Source organism: Chiloscyllium plagiosum, chromosome 1, assembly GCF_004010195.1.
Source record: "Chiloscyllium plagiosum isolate BGI_BamShark_2017 chromosome 1, ASM401019v2, whole genome shotgun sequence".
NCBI classification, from domain to species: domain Eukaryota; kingdom Metazoa; phylum Chordata; class Chondrichthyes; order Orectolobiformes; family Hemiscylliidae; genus Chiloscyllium; species Chiloscyllium plagiosum.
Genome location: NC_057710.1, coordinates 22,143,532 through 22,169,328, shown reverse-complemented (window position 1 = coordinate 22,169,328; position 25,797 = coordinate 22,143,532). Strand labels below are relative to the sequence as shown.

Sequence of the window (25,797 nt, the reverse complement as noted above, 5' to 3'; positions counted from 1 at the left end):
AGTGTGGACCTTTTCCCGCGTATGGAGTCGGGTATTACAAGAGGGCATAGCTATAAATTAAGGTGGGGGGGGTAGATATAGGACTGAAGTTAGGTGTAGGTTCTTCACTCAGCGAGTCGTACGTTCATGGAATGCCCTGCCAGTAGCAGTGGTGGACTCTCCCTCTTTATGGGCATTTAAGCAGGCATTGGATAGGTATATGGAGGATAGTGGGTTAGTATAGGCTAGGTGGGCTTGGATCGGCGCAACATCGAGGGCCAAAGGGCCTGTACTGCGCTGTATTCTTCTATGTTCTATGTTCTAAAACAAAGCATAAAGTTATTCACTTCAACTTCAATTGGAAAGTGCAGCTGTTTAAAGGTATCTCGATGCCGCTAAGTGGGAAGATTGCAGAAGGAATGGACAAATCAGAAGAGTGAGCAAAGCAGCAGCAGATGGAATGTAATGTATGAAAGTGTGAAGTTATGCACTTTAGTAGGAAGAATAGAGGCAAAGACTACTTTCTAAATGGGAAAGGCTTCAGAAATCTTAAGCACAAAGTCCAGTTAGCAGCTAGGAATGCAAATGCAATCTTTCAAGAGGGCTAGAATAAAAGAGCAGAAATGTACTGAGGCTACAGAAGCTCTGGTCAGACCATTTCTGGAATATTGTGAGCAGTTTTGGGCCCCGTATCTATCGGAGGATATGCTGACATTGGAGGAGTCCAGAGAAGGTTTAAAAGCAATAAGCCTGGAGATAAAGGGTTTATCAAACCAAAAAACAGGAGGATAACTAGGGAATAAGTAGAACAACTCAAGGATAAATATCAGTATATGTGCTTGGAGGCAGGGGATGTGGGTGAGATCCGAAATGAGTACTTTGCGTTGGTATTCACCCAGAAGGATATGGAGGATAGTGAGATTAGTGAGGGGCATGCTCAAATGCGAGGTTATTTTGAGATAAAAAAAGTTGTGTCGTGTCTCTTGAAGAGCATTAAGGTGATGAGGTCCCAAGGGCCCGATGGTATCTACACAGGTTATTGAGACAGGCAAGAGAGATGATTGCTGGGGCCTTAATCAAGATCATTGTATCCTCGCTAGCCAGTGGGGGACCCGGAAGTCTGGCAAGTAGCTTATGCTTTCTTCTGTTCAAGAAGGGAAATAGGGATAACCAAGGATACTATCGACTGGTGAGTCTCACGTCAGTGGCTGGGAAACAGTTGGACAGATTCTTAGGCATAGGATTTACGTGAATGGGCTAATTAGGGACAGTCAGCATGGTTTTGTGCTGGGCAGGGCATGTCTTTATTTTTTTGAGCAAATTACAGAAGTGATTGATGAGGGTAGATGTTATAAGGCTTTTTACATGGTCCCTCACGGGAGGCTCATCCAGAAGATTAAGGTGCACGGGATCCACAATCACTTGGCTGCTTGGATTCAGAATTGGCTTACTCATAGAAGGCAGAGAGTAGTGGCAGAAAGGTGATTTTGTGGCTAGAGGTCTGTGACATTTGGTAGTCTGCAGGGATCCATACTGGGACCTCTGCTGTTTGTGATACATATGACTTATGTGAAAATGTAGATGTGTGGGGTAGTAAGTTTGCAGATAATATAAAGATCAGTGGAGTTGTGTGTAAAAGGTAGTCAAAAGATACAGCGGGATATAGATCAGTTAAAGAAATGGTTGGAATTTAACCTGGGTAAGTGTGAGGTGCTGCATGTTGGGAGATCAAATGTTAAAGTATACAGTTAATAGCAGGACCTAAACAGCATTGATGTACAGAGGAATTTTGGGGTTCAAGTCCATGGCTCCCTGAAAGTGGCCACACAATTAGATAGGGTGGTGAAGAAGGTGTATGGTGTGCTTGACTTTATTGGTTGGGGAATTGAGTATAAAAGTCAAGCTGTCATGTTGCAGCTTTATAAGACTTTGGTTGGGCCACACTTAGAGTATTGTATTCAGTTCTGGTCACCTCATTACAGGAAGGATATGGAGGCTTTGGAGACAGTGTAGAAGAGGTTTACCAGGAAGTTGCCTGATGAGAGGATATGGGTTATAAGGAGAGGTTATAAAAACTCTTTTCTGTGGAGCAGCAGAGGCTGAGGGGAGACTTTAAACAAGTCTATAAAATTATGAGATGCACAGATAGGCTTGAATAGTTTTCCCAGAGTTGGAATGTCTAATACTCGGGGGGTGGGTGGGAGAAGAGGCGGAAGAGGAGGAGAAGAAGAAGGAGGAGGAGGAGGACGACGACTAGGGGGTGCATTTTAGGTGACAGGGGAAAGTTCAAAGGAGATGTGAGGGGCAAATATGTTACACGGAGAGAGGCAAGCGTCTGAAACATGCTACCAGGGGTGGTAGTGGAAGCAAATATGATTTAAGGGACTTTCAGATAAGCGCATGTATGCAAGGTGTCGAGGGATATTGCCCAAAGGCAGGTAGAGGAGCTGAATTGAATTTAGTGTCATGTTCAGCATAACATCATAAGCCCAAGAGCCAGTTCGTGCGCTGTACTGTTCTATGTTCTATATGAGGAGCAGTTGAGGACTCTGGGCCTGTGTTCCATGGAATTTAGACTGTTAGGGTGGGATCGTTTTGAAATTTACAAAATATGGAGAGGCCTTGATACAGTGGACATGAAGATGATGTTTCTGCTGGCCAGAGAACAGAGAACAAATAAAATTTACAGCCCTTCGGCCCTCCAAGCCTGAGTTGAGAGATGAGGCCCCAAAGGCACACCATTAGCGTGAAAGGATGACCCTTTAGAAATGAGATCTGGAAGAATTTCTTTAGCCAAAGTGTGATTTATCTGTGAAACATATTGCCACTGAGGGCTGTGAATGACAAGTCACTGAGTGTATTTAAGACAGAGATGTATAAAGTTTTGATTGGTAAGGGACCAAGGATTACAGGGAGAAGGCAGGAGAATGGGGTTGAGAAACACAATCATAGTTGATGTACGCCCGATGGGCCAAATGGCCTAATTCTGGTCCTGTATCTATGGCCTTATGTACTTACATAAAGCACACTTAAAAGATAAATAAGTATAAGATATGTTAATGTCTTAAAATGATTCAAGGTGATATGAGAAATACAGTCCCCATTTGCTTTAGTCCACAAAAAGCTATTTTACTTTGGGTTAGCACGAATTATTTAGTGCAAAGGTAAGGGAGGTTTATTTTTCATACAGCCACATTTCTAGAGTATTTCAATGTGCCCAATGTGGAACTGGTTGTTGAATGTGTAGAAAAATAACTATTCAAATTCCCAGTATAAATATTCTTTAAGTCAATAAAAATGATGATGTGGAGATGCCAGTGTTGGACTGGTATGGACAAAGTCAGAAGTCACACAATACCAGATTATAATCCAATAGGTTAATGTGAAATCACAAGCTTTCGTCAGGTGAAGTAGAGGGAGCACACAGGCACAGAACTTTTATACAGAGAGATAAGGGTAAGATAATTCCAAGTTATCAAGAGCGTCAGAAGGTAAATGCAAATGGTATGAATGAACTGTCAACAGACTGAACACTGAAGCTTTGCAAGTGATCAAGAGTGTCAAAATGTGAGTAACGTATCAACAGCTGAACAGCAAATGAAAAGAGATGAACTATGATCCGATTAATAATTACAAAAAGAAAATCAAAAATAGGATGGTGCAAGAAACAAACCAAATGGCTGGACTAACATGATAGGTATAAGAGTCACATGATGAGGGTCTAACCAAAGTAATAAATAATCCAAAACTGTACAAACTAATTAAGGTAGCAAGATCATAAGTTATCAAAGCAATGTTGTCAAATCACAACAATAAGGAAGATTTTACACAGAATATTTTGCTGGGGTTATACATAGCACAACACGAACCCAAGATCACTGTTGAGGCCGTCCTTATGGGTACAGAATTTGGCTATCAGGTTCTGCTCTGCTTGCAGGATGCTTACCCAAAGATAAGAGGCTGAATGTCCTTGACCGCCGAAGTGTTCCCCGACTGGGAGGAAACACTCCTGCATGAAAATGAATACAAGGTCTGTAATAAAGAAAAACTTGGGGTTTTCAGTCTTAACAGAAGACATTTGAAAAGTTCTCCGGCATGTATCTCAGGAAAACTGTAAAATCTGTAATATGTGCTGTGAAACCAAATCAAGAAAACTTGAAATTAAATTGCAAGTAAAGAATAACATGCAATTGCTCATGCTTAAGAAAAGCAAATTTAGGACTGATGTCAGAAAGTATTTCTATTTTCTCAACTAGAATAACCAACATACTCAATGAAACCCAGATTTCCAGCAATGCAGACAAAAACACTTTATGATGGACAAGTTATGGATTGAAAGTTCATCTAAAGATGATAATGGATGACAAGGATGCAAAAGAAATTGGTTCAAAAGAAAATAATAATCACGGTGACAGCTTGGATTGATAAAACAGAAATGAAGATTTTCTAAGGAAATAAAGATAATTTGGGATTCCCTATGTTTAACTGGAGGAACCTGTATTTCTTCAAAAACAGATTGTGACAGTAGTTTAGTGATAATATCACTGGATGAGAATCTGAGGTCCAGCAGGATACCCCGATGGACATGGGCTTGAAACCACCTATGCTAAATAGTGGAATTTGAATGCAATAAATGCAATCTGGCACGGAAAAGCAAATCAAAGTATACTGTCAACAAAACTCTGGTTCAAATATGTTAATAAGGAAGGAAATCTGCTGTCCTTACCCGATTTGGTCTAGATGTGAATAGAGGCCCAAGTAATATGGTTGGCCATGAACTGAAAAGATATGGTAAGCTACTCAGTTGAAAGGCAATTAGGCATATGCCAAAATTGAACGTCCACAACCCACAGAAGAATAACATCCTTTTAAAAAACTGTTCTGACAAAACAGAGGAAATGGACAGATGGAGACACATTGTGGTGCTGAGGTGTAGCTATCTTTTTCCAAATATTTACTGGCATTGGATGTCAGCATTCACTATCAAGCCCAACAAGCATTGTCCATTTTTAAGTGCCCTTGAGGTGGTAACGATGAGTTTTCTTCCTGAAGCACTGGCTGCAATGTGCTGTTCGTACAATCTCTCACTGCTGCTAAGGGAATTCCAAAAGTCTGACCCCACAACAATTGAAGGAACAACAATATAGTTCAGCAGAAAGAGATCTTTGTAGTTTGGAATGGAACTTGTAAGTGGTGGTGTTCCCATGCATCTGATGCCCTTGTCCTTCTTGATGGCAGAGGTCATGGATTTGGAGGATGCTGTGATGAATTGAAGTGGTGGATCATACATATGGTACACACTGCTACCACAGGTGAAACGCATAATAATTTTTAAAAATTCATTCTTGGAATGTGAACTTCTCTGGCTAGGTCAACTAGTCCATCTCTAATTGTCCAGCGGAGGGTTCAGAATCAATCACATTTTGTGGGTCTGCAGTTAATTGTAAGCCAGACCGGGTTAGGCCAGCAATTTCCTTCCATAAGGAATACTATTGAACCAGATAGGTTTTCCTAACAATCCCAACAACGGTTTCACTGTTATCATTAAACTCAATTCCATTGTTCTTATTGAATTCCTATTCCACCATTTTTAACGGCAGATCCAGGTTTCCAGACTATTAACTGGTTCTCCAGACTCATAGCCTAACAATAAAATTACTAGGTTATCACCTCCCTGGCTAACTTGTCAATCATTTGTGGTGAGCAAGAAGAAAGTCCTCAAACTCAGTGGACCCTTTTGCGGTCAAAAGTTCTGGTACTGTACTTAAAGAGTAGTTGAACACCATTTCACTCACGGCAAGCCTGTTTTAAGATGCTGGATTTTCTGCTTGTCAAGTGGACTGCTTTGTCTTGGACATCGTCCAGTTTCTTGAGTATTATTAGAGCCGAACTTATTCAGGCAAATGGAGCATAATCCAATACACTCTGACTTGTACTAGGTGTATAGACCATAAGACCATAAGACATAGGAGTGGAAGTAAGGCCATTCGGCCCATCAAGTCCACTCCGCCATTCAATCATGGCTGATGCGCATTTCAGCTCCACTTACCAGCGTTCTCCCCGTAGCCCTTAATTCCTCGAGACAACAAGAATCTATCAATCTCGGCCTTGAAGACATGAGGGCGGCTTTTGCGATTTAGGTGATGAGTTACTTGTCACATACCTCTGACATGTTCTTTAGTTACAGCATTTGGCGTGTTCATTTAAGTTTCTGGCCAATAGTAAGTGCAGTTTGGTGATAATAGAGGACTCAACATTCAGTGCAATTACCATAGCTAAGTGGGGATAGTTAATGGATGATGTGAATGTTCCTTGTCACTTAACAGTCCAAATCTGAATGCTGCTGTCTCTGGTCACAGATAGTTTCAGTATTTAAGGAATGGTGAACAGTACTGAACCTCATGCAACAACCAGTAAATATCTCTACTTATAACCATAAAGGAGGTAAGGTAATTTATGAAACAGCCTAGGAATCTACGTTAAGGAACACATGCAATGAGGTCTTGAAATTGAAATGATTGGCCTCCAATAATTACAACTATCCTCCTTTGTGCCATTTTAGACTCTAAACTCTGCTGACTTTGAATAAAATCTCTGAGGGGGACATCAAATAGAAGAGGAAAAGACTAAATAAAGGACAAAGGACAACTAAAGGACAAAGGAACTCCAGAAAGCTATTCAAAGTCATGAATCAATAAGAATCAAGCTGGGTTACTAAAGTCCCACTCAGCTGCACAATGGAAGACAGGCATTGGAGAAGAATAATCTAGTCAACTATGTCTATATCTTGAGACAGGAAGACATGCATGATGTAGGATAATGTACCACACACTCAGATCAGAGGAAAATAGTGAATGAAAGCTTAATATGAACAAAACTAGAAACTTGCATTAAATTCTTCTCTGAAAAGTTTGTTGTCGTCTGCCATTCGTCGATTTGCTTCCTCTTCCAATTTCTCAATAGATAGTGGCGGATACTTTCGATTGGTGCTTGGAGACCTGGCAAGCAGTGGCATGCTCTGGAGCTCTGCACAAAATAAAATTTAAATGATCAAAATATTCAAAGAGTAGTGGAATTATTTGTTCTTTTGAAAAAATATATATTTGGACACTTAAAATGCATCTGCAGTCCTCACTTTGTCCACTTAAAATGAGAAACTCAAAATTACAACCAAAGCTGGTAAGCCCTCAAAATTATAAACTTCAGCTGAATTAAAATACCATAAATATTTGCATAATAGTCAATCTACTTTCATTCTTGATCCTTGCCATTTGACTAAAAAAAAACATTCATTTTTCCACATACCTCACGTAATTGTTGAATTCTGATGTTAAATCAGAAAATTCATACCCATCACTTACATCAAACTCATCCTAGAGCAAACAGACTTGATACAATGAGAGAATGCCCTTACCATTGAAGGCAACTGTTCACTACATCCTGTTTGCACATGTCACTTTAGTGGTACGCACTGGCAAAGAGTAGGAATGCTGGATATGCAGCTCAGTTCAAACTTAAAATGACTTGAGATTGCAGAGCATACAAAAAGTTGCTCAGCAGCTATGAGGCGTTTGGATATTTGAAAATACAGATTGGAGAAAGCTCTTCACATAGCTTGAGCAAATGCTGAAGTAATGTGCAAACAGAGGAATGCTTGGGCAGTTGGAAGATCAAGCAGTGAAGCAGCAAATATTTGTCAATGAAAACATGGTCTCAAGGATCTATCTGAATCTTCACATTGAAACAAGCAAGAAAATTGGGTCAGCTTTTATTACACATCCCATGTTGTTGTTGAGAAGGTGATGGCGAACTCTTTATTTGACCGTTGCAATCAATTTGCTCCAATGGTTCAAAGAAAATAAACTAAGCCTGGCACAAAGGTAGAGAAACAACTTTGCACTGAGACAAGAAAGCCAAGATGTTCTGGCATCTCCCAGCAGAACTTGATGACAGGTTAGTCACATTTCAGAGCTGAAAAATGTGTTGCTGGAAAAGCACAGCAGGTCAGGCAGCATTCAAGGAGCAGGAGAATCGACGTTTCGGGCATAAGCCCTTCTTCAGGAGCTTCATAATTAACATCAACAAAAGAATGGAAGTAGAATGGCTTGTATCAGGAACATAGATGAAACGCTCATGAATTTTGACATTTTAACTGGCACAACTTCAGTTATGCTGCTGTGCATGCCAAAGGATTAAAATTTAAGACAAGAGTGATTGTCAAGGGGGAAAAAAAACCCTTCCAAAATGACAATTCCTAAAAGGAGAAATTTTCCACATATGTCTGCTGCCATTGTCCTTCTTGATGGAAGTGATAATTAACGTGACGATCATAATCAAACGCAATGGGCTCGGTTATTTGAATAATAAAGAAAATGAAATAATATTCAGCTCTGCTGTTCTTTCTGCCAAAGTAACTTACCTCTCATTTTTCCATGTTATATTCCATCTGCCAAACCTGTACCCATTCACTCAATCTAACAATATCCTGCTACAAACTATGTTGTCCTCACCACTTGTCTTCCAACCTAACCCTATCAAAGGAGTCATCTGCAAACTTAGCAACAGACAGGTCACTTGATTGGCACCATATCCACAGACATTCAGTCAATCCACCATCAAGCTCAGAAGCACCATGCACAAGATGCACACAGAAATTCACCAAACCTCCTTAGAGGGCACCTTCGAAACACACAGCCATTTCCACCTAGAAGGACAAGTGCAGCAGATTAATGGGAACATCACCACCTGCAGGGTCCCCTCCAAGAGACTCATCATCCTGACTTGGAAATAGATCATTGTTTCTTTACTGTCGTTGAGTCAAAATCCTGAAATTATCTCCCTAGCAAGCCATTAATACGTACTGTAAATAATTATGACCCCAGCACTGACCCGCATGGCACTCCACTAGTTACAGGGTTGCCATCCCAGAAAAGTCCACTATTCCTAGTTCTGTCTTCCATGTTAATACACCGTGGGCACAGTATGGTGGCACAGTGGTTAGCATTGCTGCCTCACAGCACCACAGACACGGGTTCAATTCCCGCCTCAGGCAACTATCTGTGTGGAGTTTGCACATTCTCCCTGTGTCTGAGTGGGTTTCCTCCAGGTGCTCCGGTTTCCTCCCACAGTCCAAAAAAAAATGTGCAGGTTAGGTGAATTGGCCTTGCTAAATTGCCCGTAGTGTTAGGTGAAGAGGTAAATGTAGGGGAATGGGTCTGGGTGGGTTGGTGTGGACTCGTTGGGCCGACGGGCCTGTAAGTAATCATCAGGTATGATTTCCTCTCATAATCATGTTGATTCTGCTGGATTATATTATGTATTTCACAATACTCTACTACTGCACCTTTTATAATAGACTCTAACGTATTCCCAATAACAGATGTTAAGTGAACTGGCCAACAATACCAGTTTAATGTCTTCTTCCCTTTTTGAATAAGGGTATTATATTTGTCGTGACCCAATTCTGTGCATCTTTTCCACAATCCAAGGGATCCTTGAAGATTACTACAAACGCATCCACTTTCTTTGTAACTACTTCCTTTAAAAACCTAGGATTATATCTATCATGTCCAAAGGAATTATCAGCCTTTGCCACTAATAGTTATTATCTTTATTTCCTTACTTTTGTCCATTGATTATTTATTATTTTTGGAATGTTATCAGTGTCTTTTAATGTGAGACTGATACAAAGTATACATTGAACTCTGTGCTACTTTCTCATGCCCATTATTATTATTGCCCCAGCCTCATTTTCTAAAGCATCTACTTTGTAATTGGCCATTCCTTTCCTTTTTATATCTTTGAAACAACTCTTACTATTTATTTTTCTGTTCCTTGCTAGTTTGTCCTCTGATATCTAAACACCAGTCCTTGGCATTCAATGCATTACCATCACTGAATTTTGGTATTAACTTTTTGGCTGTTAGTACTGATCAAAAACTCTGACCACATATTTCATAGGTGTTTCTGGCAGGTGGAACTCCCTTGGCCTTGTGATCACGGAAATTCCGAATTCATATTCCTTTTCCAAATTTCCTCTTGTTGACGAATGTTCTCAAAGAATTGTATTCATTCACACAGGAAGCTCCTCCAAGTCGGTTTCTTCTGATCACGAAGACCCTTCTACCAGGTCAGAGTGTCATACAGAAAGTACAGCATGGAAACAAACCTTTCTTGTTCATGCTGACCAGATATCATACATTAATCGAGTACCATTTGCTAGCATTTGGCTCACTAAACCTCAAAACCCTTCCTATTCACATACCCATCCAGGTGCTTTTAAAAGGCTGTAAATATACCAGCCTCCGCCACACCCTCTGGCACTCAGTCAATATACATGTATCACCCTCTGTGTGAAAATGTTGCCCCTTAGGTCTCTTTTAAATCTATGTCCTCTAGTTTTGGACTCCATTACCCTGGGGGAAAACCTTGGCTATTCACCCTATCTGTGCCCTCATGATTTTATAAACTTCTATAAGATCACCCCTCAGATAATGAGGTCTCTGCTGCATTTCTTGAACTAAGCTTCAGGGAGTGTTGGACTGATAGTCCACAGCACTGCATGTATGCTTAGTCTTAGGTTGTAGATCTGTTTGAAATCTATTCCATTAAGCATGATGATAGTGCCACACAATTGAGGTTATTTCCCATGTGAAGATCAGATTTTGGTTTTATTAAGGACTGTCTGGTGCCCACTCTTACTGTTATTGACAGAAGCAGATGCATCTGCAGCCATAGATTTACCCTCCTTTTGGTTCCTTTACCACTTTCCAAAGACTCAATTTACCAGTTATGTGAATTAGTGCTGGGCCAGTTTGGTCAGTCATGGTGCTGCTGAGCTACTTGCAATTGGACATTGAAATCCCCCAAACAATTTACATTCTGCACCCCTGCAAGTGATTTTAAATGTGGGAAAAGATTGATTCATCAGCGGGCATTTTGGTGGGTTATCTGCAGGAGGCTTCCTTTTTCATGTTTTAACTGATGTCATGAGACATAATCGGATCCAGGGTCAATCCAGGGTCAATGTTGAGGACAACTCTCTCGACTATAAACCACTGTGCTGTCACCTCTGCTGCATCTGACCTGCTGGTAGGAGGCCAGGAATGATGATGTTGCTTGGAGTATGGTCTGTAAGATATGAATCCATGAATAAGACCATGTCAGCTTGCTGTTCTCCTAATCTTGGCATATGCCCACAGAGGAGAGGAAGGCAGGCTTTGCAAGGGGTCTAGTTTCATTTTGTTTTGAGACTTCCAAATGGTTTTATAAAACTGAGCGGTTTGCTAATCTGCCTCAATGGGCAATTAAGAGCTGAGTAATTGCTGTGGGTCTGAAGTCACACATAGGTTAGACCAGGTAAGGAAGACAGATTTCCTTCTCAAAAGGACATTAGGAAATGATTTTTTTTTTGATAATCAAGAATCATTTCATGATTATCATTAGACTTTTAATTACAGATTTTTTGAATTTCAATTTCTCCCATCAAAACAAAAATCTGTAATTAAATCACTGCAGGGTTCAAATCCAGGTCCATATTACTATTGCCTCCCCGAAGTAAATTTGTTTTGTTGTGCACAGGGGTACAGACTCCACTTGTGAGCAAAGGGACAATTAATTTAATCAGGCACACTAAGGTATGAGATTCAAGACAGCTGCAAACACAAATTCTGTATGCACACCTGATGCGTTGATCAACTATGTAGATTAGAAATTCTGGACACAAGCAAGCCTGACCATGTCATTATTCTCTGTGAAGAAGTTATCACAGAGGATCTTTAAAGTGTTACCTGTGGTTGACAATTTCCAAACACATTCCAAGGTGTGGGGCTGCTTTCTTTCAGAATAAATTACGTCAGAACATGGTCTTAAATGAAGTGTTGTACTCCTTGATGGATATTGGTGGGGGGACACAAGGTCTCAGTAATACAACTACACTTTATTTTAAAATTCACTCATGGAGCATGGCATCACTGGCCGGACCTGCATTAATTGCCCATCCCTCGTTTCCCTTGAAGTGAAGGAGGGCTGACTTCTTGAACCGCTGCAATTCACTTGTCGTAGGCACATCCACAAAGTCACAAGCAAAGATATTCCAGGAATCCACCCAACAACACTGATATATTTCCAAAACTGGATGGTGAGTGGCTTGGAAGGGTATTTGTTGGTGGTGGTGTTCTCATATATCTGCTTTGCGCTTTTAGATGCGTGGTCTTGGGTGTGGAAGATGCTAAGAAGCCTTGATGAAGTTTTTAAATGCACCTTGTCAACTTCTACTGATCATCAGTGGCAGAGGGACTGAACGATTTATTCAGCTGTGGGACGTGGGCATCACTGACTGGCCAATTTTTTTTAAATTGCCCATCCCAAGTTGCCCTTGAGAAGTGGTGCAGTCCATGTGTGGGTTGATACACAATGCCCTTCGGGAAAGAATTACAGGATTTGATCCAGCGACAGTGAAGGAGCAGTGATATATTTCCACTTCAGGATGATGAATGGCTTGGAGGGGAACGTGCAGGTAGTCGTGTCTTAGGCATTGCACCAGATACCCTGGAAGGTGTCATGATGACTGTACCTTTGATAACACTCATATTTGCTTCATTTCAAGGGCCACACTGCTTACAACAATAGCTGTTCGAAGATAAGGGTTATCCCCTCCAACCATAGCTGATGCTTCAATTACACAATCGCATGATTGAGGCAGAGAGTGGAGATACAATGCAGCCCATTCTTCCTTTAGGGTAATTGCAGAGCAGAGTCATACAGTAAGGAAACAGACCTTTCACAGTCCAACTCATCTGTGCCAATCAGACATCCCAATCTGACCTATGTGCCAGCATTTGGCCCACATCCCACTATTCATGTACCCATTCAGAAGCCTTTTAAATGTTGTAATTGCACATGCCTCCACAACTTCCTCGGGTAGCTTGTTCTATTCACGCAGCACTCTGTATGAAAAAGTTACTCCTGAGGTCCTTTTTAAAATGTTTCTATTTTCACCTTAAATTCATGTTCTCTAGATTTGAATGCCACAATCTTAGGTAAAAGACTTCGGCTATCCACCCTTTCCATGCCCTTCATGATTCCATAAATCTCCATAAGGTCACCACTCAGTCTCCAATGTGCCAGGGATAAAAAAGGTCTAGCCTATTCAGCTTCTCCCTTTAGCTTAAACCCTAAAGTCCCAGCAACATTACAAGATGCCTCTTGAAAATGAGGTTCCAATAGCTGGATTAATTTAGAAATGCTTTGCAGCATGTCTAGACTACTACTGCAAAGTCCTAGCATGAAGTGCTCTGCTCTATTAAATCAGGTACAGGGGAGATGTGATGGACGCTGAAGAGCTGGGAGAGTGGCAGAGGTATTCCAGGTTGAAGACTGAACATGAGGATCATGACCTTCATCATGGACTGGAACAGCATCAGGCTCAACAAGCCAGACAGAATTTAAAATAACACCTACTTTCAATAAATCTGAAGTGGGTAAAGACATCATTCACTCATTCTGAAAACTGTTGTTCCAAAGATAAGGAGTCTCTGCTGAGCCTGAAAATCAAATGCAGTTTTTTTTTGTTTTCCTTTTACGCTTTTCCTGTTATTCAAGAAAGGTCACAACACCAAATGCTCCCACATTCAACAATGACATCATGTTATGTCAAGATGGGCATGAGGGAAGGAGTGACCTTTCCAGACAATGGTAGTTAAGTCACATGGCACTAAAGGAGGGTCACTCTGTACAATGATTTTTCAGAAGAATACATTCACAGTGGTGATAATAGGACAGCAGTGCAGCATAATGTAATGAATCTAAATTGAATGCCAGAACAGACATTTTTGATATTCCGACATGAACGGTCTCAATTTTCTCTCAAAAGTTGAAGTATCTTCCCTTTGCATAGTGTGAATAGATGAATATCATCTACCTGCCATATCTCTTAGCTGTTCAGGTCTATTTTGGGCTGTTCTTGCATGAAGGGACAGATTGAATGAGATGAAAATGGGTGGTACAACTGTTAATGTTGGTGCAAAAATGATGATGGTATATCCCAAATGAGTATCTCGAGAGTGTGCAGGGCAGGACGGCTTAGTAGTAGAAGGGGTGATAGGATGAATGGAATCACTGAGGGAAGATGATGCAATCAACAACGAGCGGCAGACCTGTAGCCTTGGAATAAGTTGCGTGTAGCAGCAGAGTCAATGTAAAAATGACGTAGCAGAGGAGATGGTTGTATTTACTTACCCTTGTGGACCTTGTGAATTACCTTCTTGTAGCATTTCTGTATATTTGTCCAGATTACGGATTCCACACTGATCTGAGTGGCTACTTCAGAATAAGCTGGCAGGGTTGGTGCCATCATCTTCTCTGACAGTTAGGGGAAATAGGAAGGTTCCCCCTCATCTCTCTACCACCAGTGCCATCAGGACCTCCAGGTCCAGCAGCAGATTGCAAATTTGCCTCTCAGACATAGCTCTTCCAAATGCATTGCAACAGACTGTAAGAGCAGTTCCTGGCTTACAGCATATGAACTCGTGCACAACTGTCTTTACAGAAGGCATTCAGGACTAGAATGCCAGACATTCCTGATATTGTACTTAGGTCCATGTGACAACAATAAATCAAATCAAGACTGTGTGATAGCAGGGCCATGATGTGTAACTATTGAGATGAGCAGCTAGGAATTGTGTGTGCGAGGACAGTCACAGGAGCTCATGGAAGAAATCTCTTATGAAATTTCCCTGAATTAGGACCTGGCCAAATTGAGAAAATTCAGTCTTGCATTTCTCCACAATTCTGTTTTAGTTCAGAGCCAAAGGTCAAAAAATTGTTGGCTTGAATAAAACAAAGATTGTTCTACCTTCAATTTCAGAATTTTATGCAGATCTCATTTATTGCTTCACTATCTTAAGAATTTTGCACATTATACTGCACAGTTACTTTAAATGTGTTTCAAAATATTACCAAGTTAAAATATCAGAAAGGTATTGTTAAACTATTAAACATAGCGCAGATTACTAATGGGTTTCATTCTTGAGTATGTTGTTAGTTGATCTGCATACAAGCTGGAGCACAAAGTGCAATGTAAAATAGCCATTCATAAGTGTGAGCAAATGTTTGCATGTGGGATCTTTATAATATTAATACATTTCTGAATGGGATCCATTTTCTAAGTATAAACGTCAAACGTTTATAAAATGGGGACTACCTGTACAGAGAGAGTAGTTACAAACTCATTGACAGATTAAAGGAAAAGTAGTTGTTAAAATTCAGCATAACCATGATCAGAAAGCAGGAATAACCATTTTTCAGTTTGCTACCAGTTATTCACTACATTAGAGTTCCTTTTAAAAACTGCTCGTGCACATATTTATCATGCCATCAGGAGGTTTCAGGATAGTGATATTGTCACTGAACCAGTATTCTAGAGCTCTGGGTTAATGCTCCACAGACATGGATTTGAATCCCCCACCATGTCAGATTTTGTATTTAATAAATATCTGGAATTAAAAGCCAGCCTAATGGTGACTATGGAAGCAATGTCAATTGTCAGAAAAATACATCTGTTTTACAAATGTCTTTTGGGAAGCACATCTGCCATCTTTAGCTGATGTGGCCAGAATATGTTGAGGGTCTGCAGTCAATGTGGCTGACTCTTAACTGCCCTCTGATAGAGTTGTAGCAACCCATGGACAATATATCCTGGCTCAGTCAGCGACACACATGTACAATTATATATTATACTTCGGCTGCAAAGAATGTTATCTCTAAGCAGCAGTGTCTCCAAAATTACAACAGCCAAGATAGGAAAGAGCACAAATATTCACATGTCATGCTAAAAATAGTTGATTAAGTTGAATAAGTTGACTGGTCAGTATCAAAATGCAAGTTCTAGTTCAGAAATGTTGATTAGAAAGAAGGGTACAGTCTGTCAGGGAATGATAATAAGCAACAGAATAAGAACATAACACTAAATTTAGAGATGAGCAAGTAGTCTCAACTGAAACCGAAGTGAACACAAAAATGTTTGAAAACAAAACTACACAGTTCACATATTTTGAGTACAGTCAACTACTGTACAGTGTAAAATTGCATGTTGAGTTCTTAAATCAACAAACTCAACATTCAAAAAGCCATTTTGTAACTCAAACAATAAAGTAAACAAGGTTGACTTTTATCATCGGGAACAGCCTGAGACATTGCACTGAGAACTATAAGCTGGGGCAAATGATTTCCTTTTGGAGTCATAAGAGATGTACAGCATGGAAACAGACTCTTCGGTCCAACTCCTCCATGCTCATCAGATATCCCAACCCAATCTAGTCCTATTTGTCAGCACTTGGCCCATGACCCTCTAAACCCTTCCTATTCATACACCCATCCAGATGCCTTTTAAATGATGTAATTGTACCAGCCTCCATCACTTCCTCCAGCAGCTCATTCCATACATGCATCACCCTCTGCATGAAAAAGTTGTCACTTAGGTTCTTTTTATACCTTTCCCCTCTCATCCTAAACCTATGCCCTCTAGTTCTGAACTCCCTGACCCCAGGGAAAAGGCTGTCTACTTATCCTATGCATGCCCCTCATAATTTTATAAACCTCAGCCTCCGACGCTCCAGGGAAAACAGCCCAAGCCTATTCAGCCTCTCTCTGTAGCTCAAATCCTCCAACCCTGGCAAGGTTCTTGTAAATCTTTTCTGAACCCTTTCAAGTTTCACAACATCCTTTTGGTTTAGAAACATAGAAAGTAGGAGCAGAGTATGCTTTTTGTCTCTTCAATGTGCACCACCACTCAACATGATCATTGCTGATCATCTTATTCCTTTTCTTGCTTTAGTCCAGTATCTTTTAGCCCTAAGAACTATATTCCACATCTCGACTTGGCCTCAACTGTTTTCTGTGGTAAAGAATTCCACAAGCTCATCACTCTCTGGCTAAAGTAATTTCTCCTCATCTCAGTCCTAAATGGCTATGCTGTATCCTTAGAATGTAACCCCTGGTTCTGGACTCCCCATTCACCAGCAACACTCTTCTTATGTTCTCATAGAATAGAATCATAAAATCCCTACGTGGAAAAGCATGCCATCGGGTGCACAAAGCTCCGAAGAGCATCCCACTTTCTACCCTATCCCTGTAACCCTGCATGTCCCATAGCTAATCCACCTTGCCTGGCCATCCCTGCACACTATGGGCAACTTAGCATGGCCAATCGTCCTAACCTGCATGTTTGGGCCATGGGACGAAACTGGAGTACCCGGAGAAAATCCATGCAAACATAGGGAGAATATACAAACTCCACAATCGAATTCAAGTCCCTGGTGCTGTGAGGCAATAATGCTAACCACTGAGCCACTTGCCACCTGCTTATTTGATGTGGATGTAAATTTAATGCAATTGATTTAAGTGAGAAGATATTAGTTTTTAAGTAGCTCAGTATACAGTTAAGGGTTTGCTGAATTTTTATTCAATGCACTTCACTTTTAATGCTAATTTTAAGCATTACTTACATTAAAATGATTGTTAAGGTGCACCACTATTGAAAGCAAGCCGAAATAACTATAATATCAAGAATCTCCCACACCTCCAATTCTTCAGACATGAGTTCTGACCTGCTGCAAAGATGGATCTTAAGGAAACTGCGCTGATACCACCACTTGTTGCCTTTCATGCTTTTTTTGAAATTTATTCATGGGTTGTGGGCATCACTGGTTAATTCAGCACTAATCGCATCCCTAATTGCCCAGATGTGCAGCAAGTTCTGGAGCACAAATCTTCAGTACTATTGCTGGAAGACTATCAAGGTCAATGGCATTTACAGTACTCAGTGGCTCCAACCATTTCTTGTTATCATGTCAAATAAATTGAATTGGCTGAAGACTGACATCTGTGATGCTAGGAGGCTGCTGGAGGAGGCCAAGATACATTAGCCACTTGACTAAAGATTATTGCAAATGCTCCATGCTTATATTTTACACTGGCTCTCCCATAATCAAGGATAAGGATAATAGTACAGCTTCTTCCTCCTCCAATGAATTGTTTGATTGTCTATCATCAATCACGACTGGATATGGCAGATTGCCGAGCTTTGTCCTGGTCCACTGACTGAGGGATCACTCAGCTCAGTCAATTAGTGCTTGTGCTGTTTGGTATGTAAGCTTTGTGACTTGACCAGATTGACACTTCATTTTTAGGTATGCTTGGTGCTGCTCCTAGCATACCCTCCTGCATCTCCACTTAACCAGGTTTGATCCCCTGGCTTGATGATAATGGTTTAGCAGGAGATATGCTGGACAAGAGGTTGCAGATTGTGCTGGAGTACAATTCTGCTGCTGTTGATGGCCCACAGTGCCTCATGGATGCCCAGTCTTGATTTGCTAGGTGTATTCAAAGATAATCCCAGACAACACCTGCCATATAACACGAGGGAGGATATTCTCAATGTGAAGGAAGGACTTATTTCCCCACATCTGTCTGCTGGTCCCTTGTCGCAATGCTGTTATGGACAGATGCATTGACAGCTGGCAGATTGATAAGAATGAGATCAAGAATATTTTCCCCCTCTTGTTAGGTATGCCTGAGGCTGCTCCTGATATGTCTACTTGCATTCTTCATTGAACCAAGGTTGGTCCTCTGGCTTGATGGTAATGGTAAAGTTTGAGAGAAGATTTGTAGCTCGGGTGCTCGTTGTTGTGGTTCTGTTCGCCGAGCTGGGAATTTGTGTTGCAGACATTTCGTCCCCTGTCTAGGTGACATCCCCAGTGCTTGGGAGCCTCCTGTGAAGCGCTTCTGTGATGTTTCCTCCGGCACTATAAATGCCGGAGGAAACATCACAGAAGTATTTCATAGGAGGATCCCAAGCACTGAGGATGTCACCTAGACAGGGGATGAAACGCCTGCAACACAAATTCCCAGCTCGGCGAACAGAACCACAACAATGGTAGCATTATTAGTGCTAGCATTACCCCATCCTGTCTCTCTTAACTTATCGCACCAAACTTTTAGAATGGATCTTATTAAAAGCCTTCTGAAAGTCTATTGCACTACATCGATTGGTTCTTCCTTACCTATTCGACTAGTTACATTCTCAAGAATCTTCAGTAGATTTGTTGAGCATGCATTGCCTTGCCTTTCACAAATCCATGTTGGCTTTATTTCTTAAAATGCTTTCCAAATGTTCTGTTATCACATCTTTTATAACAGACTCTTAGAATTTTCCCCTTTATTGACATTAGGCTAACTTTTTAAAATTTATTCATTTATAGGATGTGGCATCGCTGGATGACCAGCATTGGCCATCTTTAGTTGTCTTCGAGAAGCTGGCGGTGAGCTGCCTTCTTGAACACTGCAGTCCACTTTCTCTGGGTTGACCCACAATTCCATTAGGGAGGGAATTCCAGGACTTTGACCCAATTAAAGTGAAGGAACAGAGGTATTTTCTAAATCAGGATTGAGAATGGATTGGAGGACAAATTGCAGGTGGTGTTCCCACATATCTGCTGCCCCTGTCCTTCTAGATGCAAATGGTTGTGGGTAAGGAAGGTGCTGTCTGAGGATCTTTGGTGAATTTCTGCAGTGTACCTTGTGGAGAGTACACACTGCTGCCACAGTGTGTCGGTGGTGGATGGAGTGGATGCTGCTGGACGTAGTGCCAACAATGTAGCAGCTTTGTCCTGGCTAGTGTCAAGCTTCTTGAGTCTTGTTGGGAACTGCACTCATCCAGGCAAGTGGGAAGGATTCCATCTTACTCCTGACTTGTGCCATGCAGATGGAGGACAGATTTTCTGGAGTCAGAAGGTGCGTTACAGTATTCATAGCCTCTGACCTGCTTGTTTTCCCCCACTGTTTATGTGATGAGTCCAGTTGCATTTATGGTCAATAATAACCCCCAAGATATTGATAGTGAGGAATTCAGTGACAGTAACACCATTAAACATCAAAAAGCATTTGATAGATCATTTCTTATTTTTGATGGTCATAACCTGGCATTTGTGTGGTGTGAATGTTACTTGCCACTTGTCAGCGCCCGACTGGATATTGTCCAGATCCTTTTGCATTTGGACATTGCCTGCTTCAGTATCTGAGGAGTTGTGTCCTTATGACAGATGGAAGGTCATTCATGAAGGTGGTTGGGCCTAGTTCACTACCCTGAGAACTCCTGCAGAGATGTCATGGAGCTGAGATAACTGACCTCCAATAACCACCACCATCCTATTTGTCAGATATGATTCTAACCAAGGGAGAGTTTGCCTCTGGATTCCCATTGATTCCAGTTTTGCCAGGGCTCTTTGATGCCACACTCGGTTGAATGTAGCCTTGATGTCAAGGGCTGTCACTCTTACCTCACCTCTGGATTTCAGCTTTTTTGTCCATGTTTGAACTAAGGTTGTAATGGGCTCAGGAGCTGATTGGGTGAAACCCAAACTGGGTATCACTGAGCAGGTGCTGCTTGACAGCACTGCTGATGACATCTTCCATCACTTTACTGATGATCAAGAGTAGACTGATGGGGCAGTAATTGGCCAGGTTGGATTTGTCCTGATTTTTGTATACAGGACATACTTTGACATCTCCCTGACAATGTGGAAAATTGCCTGTGTTGTAAGGAACACAAATCTTCAGTACTATTGCTAGAATGTTGTCAGGGCCTTTGCAGCAACCAGTGTCTCCAATTGCTTCTTGATATCACAGTGAATTGAATTGGCTAGTATCTGTAATACTAGGGACTACTGGAGAAGGCCAAACTGAATCATCCACTTGGCACTTCTGGCTGTGAAAGCTTCAGCCTTATCTTTTGCACTGATGTGCTAGGTTCTTCAGTGAAGATAGGAATATTTGTGGAGCCTCCTCCTCCAGTGAGTTGTTTAATCATCCATTACCATTTATGACCGGTGGCGGCAGACTGCAGAGCTTCGATCTGATCCATTGGATCACTTTGCTCTATCTATACTTGTTGCTTATGCAGTTTGGCATGCAAGTCCTGTTTGGTGGCTTCACCAGGTTGACACCTCATCTTCAGATATGTCTGGTGCTGCTTCAGATTTGCCCTTCTGCACTCTCCATTGAATCAAGGTTGATCAGTCAGCTTGATGGTAATGGTTGAGTGGGGGATATGCTGCTCCATGAGGTTACAGATTGTGCTGGAGTACAATTCTGATGCTGAGTTGACAGCACCTCATGGATGCCAAGTTTTGAATCTGTCCCATTTAGCACTGTAATAGTGCCACACAACACGATGGAGGTTATTCTCAACGTGAAGGCAGGACTTCATCTCCACAAGGACTGTGTGGTGGTCGCTCATATTGATGTTGTCATGGACAAATGCATCTGCAGCTAGCAGATTGGTAAGGATGAGGTCAAGTATATATTTCCCTCTTGTTGGTTTGCTCACCACCTGCCGCAGATCCACTTGAGCAGACAACTAGTTTGGGACCCAACTAGTTTGATCAGTAGTACTGCTGCCGAGCCACTCTTGTTGCTTATGTACTCCCCCACCCAGAGTACATTTTGTGCCCTTGCCATTCTCAATGCTGCTTCCAAGTGTTGTTCAATATGGAAGAGTACCAATCATCAGTTGAGGGAGAACGGTACATGGTTATCAGCAGGAGATTTCCTTGCCCATATTTAACCCGAAGTCATGATTCTTCATGGTGTCCAGAGTCAATGTTGAGGACTCCCAAGGAACTCCCTCTCGATTGTATACCACAGTGCCACCACCTCTGCTGGGTCTCTCCAGGTGGTGGGACAGGACATATCAAGGGATGGGGATGGCAGTGTAAGGTATGATTTTGACAGTATAATTATCTTGGGCTGATGCTTGACGAGCCTGTGTCAGCTCTCCCATTTTTGGCACTAACCCCCATATACTAGCTGGGAGGACTGTGCAGAGTCGACAAAGCTGTTTTGCCGATGCGTTTTCCAGTGCCTAGGTCAATGCCAGATGATCCAATTTAATTTATTTAAGAGTTTATGGCAAATGGTACAACTGAATGGCTTGCAAGGCCATTTCAGAGGGCAAATGAGATTCAACCCACATGGCTCTGAGTCCGCAGTCATACGTAGGTCACACCAGGTGAGGATGGCAGATTACCTTCCTTGAAGGACAATAGTGAACCAGATGGGTTTTTCTGACAATTGGCAATAATTTCATGGTCATCAACAGATTCTTAATTCTAGATTTTTTTTAAAATTCAAGTTCCACCATCTGTAATGGAGGGATTCAAATCCACATCCCCAGAACATTATCTGGGTCTCTGGATTAATACTCTAGCAATAATACCACTAGGCCATTGTGCAACTAGACTGTAATCCTGTTGTTTTACTCTCCATTCCTTTTTGAATAGTGGGGTTACACCTGCCACACTGCAACCTTTGGAAATGCTCGCAGCTTATATAATGGATGGGCGGCACGGTGGTTAGCACTGCTGCCTCACAGCGCCAGAGACCCGGGTTCAATTCCCGACTCAGGCGACTGACTGTGTGGAGTTTGCACATTCTCCCCGTGTCTGCTTGGGTTTCCTCTGGGTGTTCCGGTTTCCTCCCACAGTCCAAAGATGTGCAGGTCAGGTGAATTGGCCATGCTAAATTGCCCGTAGTGTTAGGTTAAAGGGATAAATGTAGGGGTATGGGTGGGTTGCGCTTCAGCGGGTCGGTGTGGACTTGTTGGGCCGAAGGGCCTGTTTCCACACTGTAAGTAATCTAATCTAATCCCTTTATCTCCCAAATCGTCTTTGTCTCTTTAAGCTCCATCTCCACCTATCGCTTACTCCTTTACACCCCACCCACTGTATTCATCATATATATACTACCTTTTCCTAGCTACCATCAGTCCTGGAGGGGGCCACTGGACCAGAAACGTTGATTCTGCTTTCTTTCCACAGGTGTTGCCAGACCTGCTTAGTTTCTCTAGCATTTTCTGTTTTTGTTTCAGATTTCCAGTATCAACACTTCTTTGGCTTATTTTAGGAATGAATAATTGTTGTCATTCATGCACATTTCCTTAAATATCAACCATTGGCCATCTAACATCAATTCCTTTAGTAAGGTTCCCTAATCCATCCTTGTCAATTTATTCCTTTTACCCATATAATTCCCTTTATTTAGATTCAAGACCCCAGTTTCAGATTTAACTACTTAGAGTCATAGAGATGTACAGCACGCAAACAGACCGTTCAGTCGAACTCATCCATGCTGCCCAGATATACCAACCCAATCCAAACCCTTCCTACTCATATACCCATCCATATGCCTTTTAAATGTTGCAATTGCACCAGCCTCCACCACTTCCTCTGGCAGCTCATTCCTCATCTCTATCTTAATGGAGCATTCTCATCAAGTGGTCAGTATTCCTCAAAGAACCCCGCACAACAAGACTGTTAATTAATCCTTTTTCATTACACAGGATCCAGTCGAGACTAACCTATTTTCTCATTGGTCCCTCAACGTACTCGTCTAAAAAAACCATCATATTCACATCTCAGGAAATTCTCCTTCACAACAGCATTACTTGTTTGGTTTGTCAGGCAAACCAAATAACAAAACAATAATAAGTGCACTGATTAAACTGGGAGAAAGAAATAATGAACAGATGAATAAAGCATTAGTATTAAGGTTAGATTTATGGCCCTGAATGAAAATTCTAAACACAAATGCACAGTGTGTAAGGAATAAATAAAATAAACTTAATCTATAATTTGAATTTGTTCAATTATGTTACAGTAGTCATTAAGAGAGGCAAGGTTGCAGGATGTTCAGGACAAGGAACTAAATATATCAGGTTTTAAGGTTTAGAGTACGAATAGGGAAAATGGCAGGGGAGGTGAAATAGTCTTAGTGATTGGAAACAAAACTATTTCAATAGTGATGGGGGAATATAATGAGGGAAAGCGTTCAATGGAAACCATTTGGGTGGAACTGAAAAACATTAAACCATCTAAAATTGCACCAATTATAGTTCTAAAGTGCTGGATTGCATGATTGCAGAAATTAGGCAAGGCCAAAGTAGTGTCAATAGGGGCTTTTAACCTTGACAGAGTAGGAGAGGTAGAGAATCTCTGGAGTGTGCCCAGGATAGCTTCCTACAGTAATATGTCCTGGATGCAACAAGGAGACAAGCAATATTACATTTAGTAACAAGCTGAATTTAATGAATAACCTAACTGTGCATAAACATTTATCATTTGGTGATCGTAAAATGACTGAGTTCAATGCAGTGTTTGAAAGTGAAAAGCATGAATCAGCCACAAGAATTACTATTCATCACCACTTAGAGTAGGAAAGTACGATAGCTTGCCAGAAGTTCAGAGGAAATGAACAGTGAATCAGGACATGGACTGAATAAAATTAACAGAAATACATGAGGAATTTAATGGAATTAAAGAGTGACAAATGCCCAGCTCCCAACGGTTTCCATCCTAGGGCAACCATATGCTCTACATCTAATTTGTCAATTTCATGTATCTCAAAAATCATCTTTTATTCTTCTAAACTCTAGCCAGTATAGGCCTATTCTGCTCCATCTCCCTCCTTTTACAAACCTTTCAGCTCTGGAATTAATCTAATGAACCTTCTCTGACCTGTCTCTAATGTAATTACGTCCTTCAAGGGGCCAAAAACTCTAGACAGTGCTTCAGATGTGATCTCACCAATGCTTTACAGGCAGCCTCACAGGCTGACTGATTAGACTCTTTTGGCTTTCCATACATTTCATTATTAACTTCCTTAATAATGGATTCCAACAATTTCTCATACATTAACCTAACTGGTCTATCGTTTCCTACTTCATGTCTTTCTCCTCTTTTTTTGAATTAGGGCATGACAATAGCATTTTTTTCAATCCACTGAAACCTTTCCAGAATCCAGAAACATTGGAAAATTATACTCAATACATCCACTATCTCTGTTCCCACTTCCTGTAAGACACTAGGATGTAGGCCATCAGCTTCTAGGGATTGGTCTGCCTTGAATAAAAATAGCTTGCTTAATACTTTTTCTTCTTGTGATGGCAACTGTTTTAAGTTCCTCCTTTACTATAAGCCTCTGAAATACCTGTTACTATTGGAATGATTTTAGTGTCTAGAATAAACGAAGGCAAAATATTGATTTAGTTTCTACCATTTTTGTTTCACCCCATTATTAACTCCCAGGTCTCGTCCTCAAAGGGACCAACACTCATTTCAGATGCTCTCTTCCTTTACATGTACTGATAGAAACTTTTGCTATTCATTTCTGTATTTTGTGACAGTTTCCTTAGATAATTAATCTTTGCTCTTTTTATTACCTTTTACTTTAAGTAATGCTTCGTTAGTAAAAGTTTCACAATCCTTCAACCTGCCACTGACCTTTGCAGTATGGCATGCCTGGAGCACAGAGGGGTGACCTTATAGAGGTTTATACAATCAACAGTGGCATGGATAGGATAAATAGACAAAATATTTTCCCTGGGGTGGGTGAGTTCAGAAGTAGAGAGCATAGGTTTAGGGTGAGAGGGGAAAGATATAAAAGAGACCTAAGAGGCAACTTTCTCACACACACGGTGGTACGTGTATGGAATGAGCTGCCAGAGGAAGCGGTGGAGGCTTGTACAATTACAACATTTAAAAGGCATCTAGATGGGTATATGGATACGAAGCATTTGGAGGGATATGGGCCGGGTGCTGGCATGTGGGACTAGATTGGGTTGGGATATCTGGTTGGCATGTTCGAGTTGGACCGAAGGGTCTGTTTCCGTGCTGTACATCTCTATGACTCTAAGGTAGTCAGGAAGGAACTGAAGGAGAGCGAGAAGGAGGTAAGAAAAAAACCTTAGTGGGTAGGATTAAGGAA

General features: G+C 41.3%; 1 protein-coding gene across 7 annotated transcripts in view; it reads right to left on the bottom strand.

Annotated features, from left to right (window-relative positions):
- Positions 1 to 25,797, bottom strand: part of ptpra (protein tyrosine phosphatase receptor type A) — a 308,647-nt gene that overhangs the window by 137,883 nt on the left and 144,967 nt on the right. For all 7 annotated transcript variants that reach the window (XM_043701175.1, XM_043700933.1, XM_043700779.1 and 4 more), the window contains one exon: positions 6,869 to 7,005. In XM_043701175.1, the coding sequence (XP_043557110.1) occupies positions 6,869 to 7,005 (137 nt within the window). The remainder of the gene's footprint in view (positions 1 to 6,868; positions 7,006 to 25,797) is intronic.